Source organism: Culicoides brevitarsis, chromosome 3 (assembly GCF_036172545.1).
Source record: "Culicoides brevitarsis isolate CSIRO-B50_1 chromosome 3, AGI_CSIRO_Cbre_v1, whole genome shotgun sequence".
Lineage (NCBI taxonomy): Eukaryota > Metazoa > Arthropoda > Insecta > Diptera > Ceratopogonidae > Culicoides > Culicoides brevitarsis.
Window position 1 is genome coordinate 3,892,134 of NC_087087.1, and position 12,947 is coordinate 3,905,080.

At 22.1% G+C, this 12,947-nt stretch overlaps 1 protein-coding gene across 1 annotated transcript in view; it reads left to right on the top strand.

Moving 5' to 3' along the window:
• The first annotated feature begins 249 nt into the window (after positions 1 to 249).
• The window catches only part of LOC134833731 (uncharacterized), a 41,778-nt gene continuing 29,080 nt past the window's right edge, over positions 250 to 12,947 (top strand). Inside the window, 1 exon segment of the mRNA XM_063848159.1 lies at positions 250 to 700. Within this exon segment, the coding sequence (XP_063704229.1) occupies positions 253 to 700 (448 nt within the window). The 5' untranslated portion in view covers positions 250 to 252.

Consider the following 12,947-nt stretch of genomic DNA (forward strand, 5'->3'; position numbering starts at 1 on the left):
ATTTTTTTTATTTTATTTTTTTCAGATCTCGCAATGTACACATCAAACATAAATATGACTCAACACGCTGCCACATTACCCAGGAACAAAACAACAGCAACAGCATCGATGATGACGACGACGGCAAAAATGGCCCCCAATAGGAATGTATACAGTAAAAATATCGAACGAGTTGATCATCCTCATCATCATCAATATCATCCGGCAACGGGAACTGACGCGAGACGACCCACCTATGGTGCCTATGCTAACATGACATTACCTAGGGGGCCTTACCTTCAATATAAATTTCATGCGAATTACGACAATAATACAATTAATAGGATTAGTAGCGATAAGCAAATACAAACAATTAACGGCAGTAGTGATCACGACAACCGAATCACGCTGTTGAAGCGCGAATTTAATGGCTTGCCACGCGCAAAACTTCTTCCTTCGTCGCAGCAACAGAAAAATTGGCACGACGACGACGACAAAAAATTCGAAAAACCCAAAGTCGAACGATATCACAGCAATCCATTTATTCACACGCAGCAACAAAATTTCCATTATCCGCAACAACAACAACAACAACCGACAATGTTGAATCACGTAACGCTGGCCGATGTAATGCACATTAAGCCCGCTGGTCTTAATCAACTTGAGGGATGGGCATTATTGTGTCAATCGGTACAAGCGTTGCAGGACATGTTTTTAGCGGGTAAGTCGATTTTTTGTTTTTTTATTGTTCAAAATTGCATATTTTGGGACAGAGACATTTAATTTAATTTATAATATGTTCGGATTTGCGGCAGAAATTTATTCATTAATTATGAGGCGCATTATTTATTTGAGTGAGAGGAGCGATTAAAGCGTCTCTCGAGTAATGCTGGATGGACGATAGAGTAATTATTTTTATTTGTGACGTAACTAATCCGTATATCGAAATTAATTATTATTATAAGTAGATGAAATATGGAGTGAAGTTGGGCGAATGGGAGAAGTTTAATTGGATAACAACTTTTTTTTTCATTATTATTATTTTTTTTCATTTAATTTCCTCTCTCTGATGTGCTTTCGTGGAATTCAAATGGACTTTTTTTTTAATTTATGCGTTTTTTATATTTTTTTTTTTAATTTGACTTGAATTTAATTTAATATTTTTATAATTTAAAATTAATACTTTTGGTAAAAAAAATAATTTTTTCAGTTCTGGAAATATTTTTCAGATTTCATTTTATTTATTTTTAAATTCTTTAAATTTATTTAGTTCATTTATTTATTAAAATATTTTTTTTTATTTCTCAAAATTTTTATTATTTATTTTTTTTTATTTCTTATAATTTTTTTAAATTTTATTAAAATTAATTTAAATTTTTATTAAATCATTTTTTAAAAATTTTTTCTTTTTAAAAAATTATTAAAAATATTTTTTTAATTTTTTTTTAAAGAAATTTTCTTAAAAAAAATATAGAATTTTTCAATTAAATTTTCTTAAAATTTATTTTTGATTAAATTAACTTTAATTCATTATTTTTTTTTATTTTATTTATTTTTTTTCTCTTTTTGAAATTTTTTTTATTTAACTTAATTTAATTTAATTAAAAATATTTTATTAAATTTATTTTTATTATTTTTTTTTTGAAAAAAAAATATTTTTAGCTAATTATTTTTTTAAACAGGAAATAATTAATTTTTAAAATTTTTTATACAAAAATAAATTAAATTAAATTTTATAAATTAATTAATTTTTTTTTTAATTAAAAATCATTAAAAAAATTAAGAATAACAAATCAAAAAGCTTTTCGTTACAATAAATAATTCAATAAATTTTATTGAAAATTCTTCGAAAAACCCGCAACTCTTCAAAAACTTTAAAATAATGAGAAACTCAATCAAACGCATCAAAAAAAAAATACAAACTTAAACTTCAAAAATGCCAGAAATTTTAATCTAAAAAGTCAAAGCGTTTCAACTTTCAACGAGAAAAAAATAAAAAAAAAAAAAACAAACAAAACAATTTTCTCATTTCAACTTTAATAATAATCAACAACAATGCAAAAGTACTAAATACGAATAAAGAGTAGGTAAAAAGCGAAAACTGTGTGAAAAGTGACTGTTCAAAGATTAAAATTCTTTCTTTCACGAACACACACACGGAATTCGCTTAAAAATGAGAGAAAAATATTAAAAAGAAGACAATTCTACCGTTTATCGCAGTCGTCAAAGGTACGTCGTCGACAAAAGCCTTCCTCCTCATTATCTTGCATGCATGATAATAATAGGAAATAAACAAAAAAATAAAAGTACCTTGAATTAGTTGGGAGATTTTTATCAGAGTATTTAAATTTAAAATGATTTTTTTATTAAAATAAAATAAATTATTAAATAACATTAATTAAATAATTAATAAATAAATTAAAAATTTTTAAACAAAAAAAATAAAATTTAATTTTAAATATTTTGACAAATTTTGCATTAAAAAAAAATTAAAAAAAAATTATTTAAAAAAATAAAAATTGATTAATTATTTTTGAAAATTAATTAAAAAATTAAAATAATAATTTTTTTTTTAAATTTTAATATTTTTATTTTTTAAATAATTTTAAATTTTAAAAAAATAATAAAAATAAAATTTAAAAAAATTTTTTAAAAAAAAATATTATAAAAAAATAATTTTAATTAATTAAATTTTAATTAAATTAAAAATTTTATTTAATTTATTTAAAATTTATTTTATTTTTTATTTATTTAAAATAAATTTTTTTTTAATTTTAAATCTAAAAATATTTTTTTCAAGAGACTCGATTTTTTTTTGCATCAAAAACAGCATAGCACAATTTCCATAAATGAGTGAAAAATCTCCCGTTTATTCCAAAGAGGTAGAAAAAAAGATAATGTAATATTATATGTGACTCATAAAGCATAAAATTAAACCTTCCTTTTTTGTTGGCTCTTACAACAAAAAAAAAATAAATAAAAATACAACACACACGTTTTTATCGCATATGGATTTATTTGCACACAGAACGGAATAAAAGTTGGAGCGAAAAATTTATTTTACTGCTTACTGTTGACGGAATTAACAACGTTTGTTTTATGTTTCGTCGTATTTTTCGCCCGCCCGCCGCCATTCCGAGTTGCAAAGTTCGTCTTTTTTTTATCATTTAAATATTTATTTTTTCATTATTTTGCAACCGCATTTGCTGCCGGAGACGAAAGTACTTTGGAAGAGCAACAAACGCAACAAAAAATTAAGCCACAGCATAAAGTTTGACTTTAATTACAGACACGCAAACACACACACACACACACACAAAGCAACTGTAAGCTAATTACATAAAAGTTTTTATTGGTCTGCTCATTTTTTTGTGTTGTCGTTTTTTTTTGTGCAAAGAGCTTTTAAAACGGAAAATGGGCTCGAAAAATGAAAATAGCAACAACTGAATAAGTAAGAGCATTAGATGTGAAGAGGAAATCCATTTGGATCAAGAATTGTAACATTTTTTTGCTCGTTTCTTTGTGAATTTTTAATTTTTTTAATTAGAGTTTTGTAGGGTTTTTGTAGAAAATTACATATGAAAAAATAATTAAAAATAAATATAATATTTAAATTAATTAAAAATAAATTAAAATTATTTAAATTTAATTAAATTTTTCTTTAATTTTTTTTTATTTATAAATTAAAAAAAAAATATTTTTATTATTTATTTTTGACTTTTTTATTTATTTTTTTTTTATTTAATAAAATTTTTAATTTAATCTAAAAAATTAACTTAAAATTAAAATAAAAAAATTAATTTAAAAAAATTATTTAAATTAAATTAAATTTTTTAGGCTGAAAAAAATTTTTTTATAATTTATTTTAATTTTTTATCGTTTAATTTGGATTTTATTTTGTTAAAAAAATATACACATTTTATCTAAAAATTTATTAAAATTATCAAAATATTATTAAATTAAAATAAAAAGCTAAAATTTAAATAAAAAAATAAAAAAATTTAAATTATTTATTTTCAAATTAAAAAAAAACGATAAAATTAAGTCAAAATTCAGTAAATTTATCTTTTATTTTTTTTTTAATTTATAATTATTTATTTTATTTAATTTTTTATTATCTCATTTAATTTTTTTTATTTAAAGCTCTTTAACAGAAAATAAAAAATAAATTTTAATGTAATAATTTTAATTAATAAATTTTAAAAAATAAATTTATAATTTTATTAATTTTTTTAAAAATTAAATTTTAAATTTTAAGACAATTTATTTTTTTCTTCGATTTTAAAAATTAAGTTTTATATTAAATTTAATTTTAATTATTTATGTAAATTAACGGGAAATAAAAAAACAATTTTAATTTAATAATTTTTTTAATTTCAATTAATAATTTATAATTTTTTTCATTAAATAAATTAAATTTAATTCAAATTTAATTTTATTTTTTCAATAAATTAAAAAAAATATTTTTAAAAAATTATTTAAAAATTAATAAATTATTAATTAATTATTTAATAATTATTTAATTAAATTAAAATTATTTTTTTTTATTATTGATAAAATAATTAAATTTTATAAAGTCAAAAAATACAAAAAAAAAATCCATTAAATTTCTTAACATCATTTAACCATTTAAAATGGTAAAATGCATTTTACTGCTTAATTGACTTCCAAATGAGCTGAAAACCTATTATTTCGCCACACAACACAATTTTTTCATTTCCTTCTCAACTCATTTTCTACCCTGAACCAATTCTAAGCTTCAAAGCCTGACATTTTTTATTTAATTTCAAGAGACTCTTTGCACACAAAAACGCATTAGATTACCGCTGCATTTTACTTCCACTCGTGGTAAATTATTCACTCACTCTCCTCCTTTTCTCCCGCTCTCTCTGGTTTGGTTTTTCACATATAATTAAACTCAGACTACTTCCGGGGAGATAATTTTCAACTTGCGCTATAATTCAAACCATTTACTTTTGAAGCTTCTTTGCTTGTTCTCGACATGCGGAAAAATTTCCATATTTGCAGAGAACGAACATATTTTAATTCATGTTTATGCAAAAAAAAAAAGCGAAAAAAACAGAGGAAAAAAATCAAAAACTAGATGATGATATGAAACATGGCACACGGAACAAGTTTCACCTGTTTGTCGTGTTTCGCATAAAATTCTCCGAGGGAAAATTTAAAATTTTCCGGAAAATTTTTGAACGTGAACTAATTGTCAGACAGTTAATTAATTTTGAATAGAGCGACGGAAAAATCGGGAAATTAACCAATTTTTTGGACTTTACGCGCAAAAATCTTCTGGCAAAATTTTATTCAATTAGAAAATTCTTTCCATGTAATTAAAGCTGAAGTTAATTATCTTGAATTTTTTTTTTCTTTCCCTTTTCTCCACACAATTTTTTTGGTCGTCACGTCAATGAATGGGAAAAAGTAAAAATAATTGTTTCCATTATCCGGAGATTAGTTTGAGTGTTGCGCACAATTTTTCTATTTTTGTAGACTGAAGAGAAAAAAAAATGAGAAAAGTTGAATGAATAGTTTCGGCAAAAATATTTTTATCACATTTTTCACATACAAATCATATTAAAATTTGTTGACGTGCGTCGGCATTAATTTACATTGTTTGCAACGGAGAAAATTTTAATTGAATTTTTATTATTAAACGTACTAAATTTAAATTTTCGTGCTTTTTCTTCTTCTTTTTTGTTTTCTTTTCGATAAATTTTTCGTTTTTATTATGCGACTGTGGGTTTAAAAAGGATGAAGTTTGGTCGTTGAAGAGTTATTTTAAAGATTTTGAGTCTTAAAAGCAAAATTTGAAACTTCGAGATCGAAAAAAGGCTTCGAGAGAGGAATTTGAGATCTGAAGAGAGAAATTTAAAATTTTGAGAGAGAATTTCAAGGCATGGAGAGAAAATTTTACAGAATCAAGAGAAAAATATGAATTTATGGTTCAGTTCGAGATCGAAATTATAAGCATCTAAATTCTAAAACGAAATTTGAAATGTCGAGATCGAAAAAAAATTTCAAGAGAATTTGAGATCTGATGAGAGAAATTTTAAACCTTGAGAGAGAAATTTGAGACATGGAGAGAGAAGTTTATGAAATCGAGAGAAAAATTTAGAAAACGTGAGTCAGTTCGAGATCGATATTAAATACATCGAGAACGAAATCTGAAATGAGAACAAAATTTTTAAAATTCGATAAAAAAATATTTAGCAGAGAGAAGTCAAACAAAAAATTTCAGCTAAAAAAAAATCAAATGAAGTCAAGAACGGAGTCTTAAATGAGTAAAAAATTTCAATCTTCGAGATCGAAGTTTTAGCAAAAAGCAATTGAAAGACATCAAAAGCAAAATTTGAAATGTCGAGATCGAAAAAAAAGTTTCAAGAGCGGAATTTGAGATCAAATGAGAGAAATTTTAAATTTTGAGAGAGAAATTAAAACATTGAAAGAGAAGTTTATAAAATCGAGAGAAAAACATTTTGCAACTTTTTGCTTTAATTTCGATCTCGACGATTGAAATTTTTACTCATTTCAGATTTTGTGATCAATGAAATTAATTTCGATCTCGAACTGACTCATGGTTTCATGTTTTTCTCTCGATTTTATAAAATTCTCTCTCAATGTTTAAATTTCTCTCTCAAGATTTGAAATTTCTCTCATTTGATCTCAAATTCCGCTCTTGAAACTTTTTTTTCGATCTCGATCAAAAAATTGTAGAAAGATGTCGAGTTAAAAATTTGAAGCATCGAGAACGGAATCTTTAAAATAAAATTTAAGACCTTTAATGACAAATTTAACGCCAAAACCTTCAAAGTCATCCCTTTTTCGAACGACAGAGCCCCCGATGTGCAAAGAAGAATTTCAAACTTTGAATTAAATGCATCCCATTGTCGTCATCTTCGCACTGTAGGAGACATGGTATCATCGTCACGACTCACGGGAAAAGTGAAAAATTAATAAATTGCATTAAATTTTTATGAATGACAATGAGAACGAAGAGAACGACGGCAGATGCGGAATTTACGCGATAAAAATCTTCTCATTTTCACCACAAGATAAATAAAACTTTACCTATAAATTAAATTAAATAATAATTTTCCGACCATTCTTCCATCGTCGTCGTCGCATCGTTTTAACTTCTTCTCGCTTAAAAACCAACCTCACTTGAACATTCCTCTTGACATAGCAGCAGATTTAGAATTTCAAATATTTATTCGTCGCTCGTGCCTCGTTGTCGACATCTCGTTTTAAGCTTATTTGAATACTTTTTTGTGTAAACTCTCGAGTGTTACGGAATTATTGTAATTGTTTTTAAATAGCAAGTATTTAAAATGAAACTCGGATTAAAAAACAACAACATGCTCCAAGCGGAAAAATTCTCTGAAATTCCTTTTAAAAAGCGAAAAATACTTTTGCGATGAAAAGAAAATGCATCAACGCCACGTTTTCGACTCGAGAGAAAAAAAAAGAAGAAATGCAAATTCAACTGATTTAATTCCGTCATAAAAGCCAGAACAGATCTGCTTACGGCGTTTGATAATTTATTGCAGAGTTCACACAAAAGCAGGGAAAAGAAAGAAGGTAAAAAACGGAACAGCCTTCATTCATTCGCAAGAAGAGTTATTTTTGTGTGAGGATGGAGGAAGAGGATGTGTAAATTTTCGAATAACGACGACGATGAGTTACGGAGAAAGAGAGTGCGGCTTTTATTCAATTAAATTTGTTCGACCACAAGATTGCAAAGTGCAAGATATTTTATGTAATATTGGTTGGGTTTACATGAGAAGTTACAAAAGAGAAAATGAGGAGTTTTTTTTGTGTCTATTTAATGAAATTTTTTTTAACAAGTTTCTTATTTTTCTTTTAAAATAAGCTTAAAATAGTTTATAGGAAAATTTAAAATTAATTTAAAAAAATTATTTAAATTTTTTTTTTAAATTAAATAATTTATTAAAGAAAATAAAATAAATTCATAAAAAAATATTCATTAATTTTTAAAAAATAAAAAACTTAAAAAATAAAAAAAATATATTTTAATTTTTTTAAATAATTCAATAATAAATAATTAATTTAATTAATTTTTTAATAAAAATATAATATTTTTCTCATTTTTTTTAAATTAATTTTTAATAATAATATTAAAAAAAAATTAATAAAAAATTAATTTTAATTAATTTTAAATAAAATTTAAAAATAAATTAATAAAAAAATATTTTTTTTTTTTTTTTGAAAAATTTTTAAATTTTTTTTAAAAAAAAATTTATTAAATTAATTAAATTTAAAAATTAATTTATTTTAAATGAATAATTTTTTTATTTATGAAATATAATAAAATATTTATTAAATAAAAATAAATATTAATTTTAAATTAATATTAATATTAATTTATTTAATTATAATTAAAATTTTAATTTAATTTTTATAATTTTTTTTATTTTTTTTAAATTAATTTTTAATATTGTTAAAAAAAAGAAATTTTATTTAGAAACTTTTTTTTCATCATTTTAAAAAAAATTAATTTAATAATTAATTTTTTGTCTATTTCTCGAAGCAATAAAGACTAATAATATTTTTTCAACCCAAAACCTTGAGGCTCGTAATTTGAGGTATTTTTCTTATTCTAATGAATCTAGATACTTTTTGATATGAAAGTACGAAGAAACATGTTCACAATTTCTTCCATTTCCATTAAAACTCCTTTTAATTTCGTCAAATAAATTTTCCTCCTTCTAATAAGAGCTCGAAGCGAATTTTTCTTCCTCCTTACCAAAAACTCTCAATTTCAGTTTTTTTTTCATGGTTTTCCGGAACGAATGATGAATGAATGGTTATCAATATTTGTCTCTTGTTTGTGTTTATTTTATTTCGTGTCAATCTATTTGCCTTGTCTCCAAACTCAAACTCTGATAATTTTCGCAAATAAATTTCGCCAAATATTGCGGAAAGATATTTTGTCTCTCCGTTGAACTTTATTTATTTTGTATCATTCTTCTTCGTAATTTTTTCTTTTTAAAACCATCGGTTTCATCTTTTTTTTTTGTTGTTTGCACAAGAACAAGAAGACGTCATTCGCTCAGTGGGTAGAGACTAAGCTCATAGCTGAGAGAAAGAAAAAAATTCGTAAATAAGAAACATTTAATAGAGCATACAAGAATTTTTGTCATCTGAGTTATTTAAATAGCAAGCAGAAGAAAAAAAATATTAATATAGAGAAAATGTTATTATTTTTCATATTTTCCATGTCACAAGACATTTTTCTCGGTTTAATGAATTTTTTCAAAAAAAAAAAAAAATTGAAAACTTTCGTTTGAATTAAGATGAACAATTTAACCGCTTTTTGTTTTTGAACAAATTGACCCAATGCACATTTTTAATTTTTATTTCAATTTTTTTTCCCAATGCATATTTTATATTTTCTGATATTATATTTTAGTTCCAATGAATAATCTTAATTACAATAATTTTATTAAAAATATTTTTTATTTAATTTTTGACCTACTAAACATTTTTAATCAAACCTTTGTTTAAAAATTAAAATTTGACCCAATGCGAAAAATTTCAATAATGTGAATTAGCCCAATGCAAATTTTCAAAATTATTAAATCTCATCCCAGTTTACAATTTAAACAAATTAAAAATTATTATTTTATTTAAAAAAAAATATTTTTATTAAAAAAATAAATATTTAAAAAATACAAATAAAATAAATTTAAAAAAATTAATTTTTTTAAATAAATTATTTTTTAATTATAAAAAATTATAAAATCTATTCCCAGTTATATTTTAATTTTTTTTCAATGCAAATTTCAAATTTTATCCCAATGCACATTTTAATAATTTTAAAACCACTTTTTTTCTTCGAAATGCGGTAATAATAAAAATTGAAGACTTTATAGAAAAAAATGAAAAGTTTAAATTGAATGTCAATATCATGTAAACTGAGAAGAAGAAAAAAAATAAAACGATGCGATGACGTATTATTAATACTCAGTATCAGTTTAATATACAAGACACCGCAAGATTAAATTTTTATAAACCTTTTCTTCCTTAAGTTTCTGTAGGTACTTACGTTCACGTGGCTTGACAAGAATAAATAACAAAAAAAAGAAACCAGAAGAGATTCCCTTTTCTATTGATTTTATTTACTTTTTTTCCTGCTCGATACTTTCTTCTTGTTCTTCTTCCAATTGAACATTAAATAAAATGAAAAAGATTTAAAATTTATCTTGTTGAGTTCAGATTTATCGGATATAATATATTGTAACAAATTAAAATTTTATTGTCGGTAAATTTTACTTCGAGAAGCATTCTTGCCGATGTGTGTAGAAAAAAAAGGGGAACAGAAGAAGCTAATCAATGTTTGTTAAAATGGATTTTGCAATTTGTTGTTTATTTAGATTTATTTCTTCGTTTATACCTTCTAAGCTATTTTTCGGATTATGGATCGTTGCCAAGTGTTGAAAATTAGGATTTAAATTATTTTGTGAAATAATTTTTAAAAAATTAATTCAAAAAAAAATAATTAAAAAATATTTGTTTGAAAATTTAAAAAAAATATTATTTTATTAAAAATTTATTTTATTAATTTTTAAAAATATTTTTTATTTAATAAAAAAAAAATAAAATATTTAATAAATAATAATTTATTCAAATTAAAATTTTAATTAAAAAAAATTATTTAATATTTAAAATTAATATTTATTTTTTTATTCTTAAAAGTATTTTTATAAAATAAAAAATGAAATTAAATTATATTTAAATAATTTAAAATTTTAATATTTTTTTAAATTTTTTTCTAAATATTTAATAAAAAAATAATAAAATAAATTAAAAAAAAATTATTTGGTATCTAAAATATTTTTTTTTTAATTTTGCAAATAAAATGTTGAATAAAAAGTAATTAAATTAAATTAAAATTTAATAAAAAATTAAATTAAAAAATATTTATTTTAAAATTTTTTCGCAATAAAAAAATTAAATATTCAATAAAGAAAAATATTAATTAAAAAAATTTCTATTAAAAGCTCATAAAATGTCAATATTTGATCAATAATTTCAATATCAAACATTTTCTCTAACAAAATAATTTTATGTTCAAACCCGTTCACGCAACAAAAATTTTCCAATAAAATAACGAAATTAATCAAAAACCCCAGACGAAATTCCCTGAAAGCAAACCTCTTCGTTAAACATTAAATTTTCCCAAAATTTCCGCGAATTCAGTTAAACATGAGACATCACACCTCGAATTAAGTAGTTGACGGATGTAATCGCATCAAAATTCACAAAAAAAAATTAAATAAACAAACAGAGCAAAAATTTATTACAACAACAACAATGCAAACTGTTTCGGCAGCAAAAACAATTTTTAAACAATTATAGAAAATGTGATCCTGCTGGCGTGTTGCGTTGAATGTGGTTGAATTCCCGCTCGATAACACGCGCACAATAACACTGCAGCAACAATAATTGTGATAAATTGATAAAATGGAAATTAAATTGAATCAAAATAGATTGCAAATAAATGAATGATACTTGTGTCGATTGTAGGCAAAAAGTGGGTAGTTGCGGTTTTTACTGTTTCATAATTGATGAAAATCGATACTTGAAAAGTTTTTTGCCAAGCGTAAATTTTGCCGTGTACGTTTTCGCCTAATTTGTAAATTAGTTGCGTTCCGCTAATAATTCGCCGATCATTTAATATTTACAATAATAATTCGTTTTAATTTTCGGATGAACAATTAAAGTTAAAATAACAAACAACTCCTAAATTAGCTTAAAATAATAATTATTGTCGAAAATGTCGGTAACAGATGGGAAATTATGAGTTTTTGGCACGTAAACGATTTTATTTTTATTTATTAATTTTTTTATAATTTCATAAAATAAATTTTTTTTTTTCTGTAATAAAAAAGTAAAAAAAAAAATGCTATATAATTTTTTTCCTTAATTTAAATTTAATTTATAATTTTAAAATAATAAATTTTATTTTAATAAAAATAAAAAAAAAATTTTTTTGAATATTTTTTAAATTAAAAAAAATTTAAATTATAATTTTTTTAATTTAATTAAATTAATGCTTCATTAAACATTTTTTTTTAATTTTAATAAAAAATTCTATTTATTTTAAATTAAATAATAAATTTTATTTTATTTAAATATTAATTAAATATTTTATTTTATTTTAATTATTTATTTAAATAATTGTATTTATTATTATTTTTTTACTTAAAATATTTTTCTTAATTAAATCGAAAATAAAATTAATTTTTCCTAATTTTTTAATTTTTTTAATTAATTATTTTTTTATTCAAACATTTTTTATTTAAAATTTTATTTAAAAATTAAAATTATTAAATTTATTTTAAAAATTTAAATTTAAATTAAATTTCATTTTAAATTATTAAATAATAAATTTTATTTTATTTAAATATATTTTTTTTTTAATTTAAATTAATTATTGAAATATTTTTTTTTTTATTTTTTTGTTTTATCAAAATATTTTTCTTAATTAAATTCATTTTTTTCTATTTTTTCCCTAAATTTAAATATAAAGAAATTTTTTCTAAAAGAAATTCTTTGTCTAATTTTTTTTTCTTACAAAAAATATTTAAATATGAAAAATTATGATTTTTTTTCTGTCTATGTCTTTGACGTACTATTTACTTTAATGTTAACATTAACGAACGACTGGATAAAGAGAATTTGTCTTAACAAAGGAATCTGTTATATTAAAAAGAGATGCGACCAAAAAAAAAAGAGGAAGAGAACGAAAAAAGGAAAAATAAATAAACTGAAGAAGCGTAATTTTCTTATTCTTTTGTATTTTGCCTCATATCTCATAGCTCGCTTTCTAATTCATTAAGAAAACCCATCCCGCAGAAAAGAAAATCAAGGGAAACATGAAGAAGAAAGATTATGACGTTGTTGTCGTAGTTGCTGTCGAGCTTTATTGA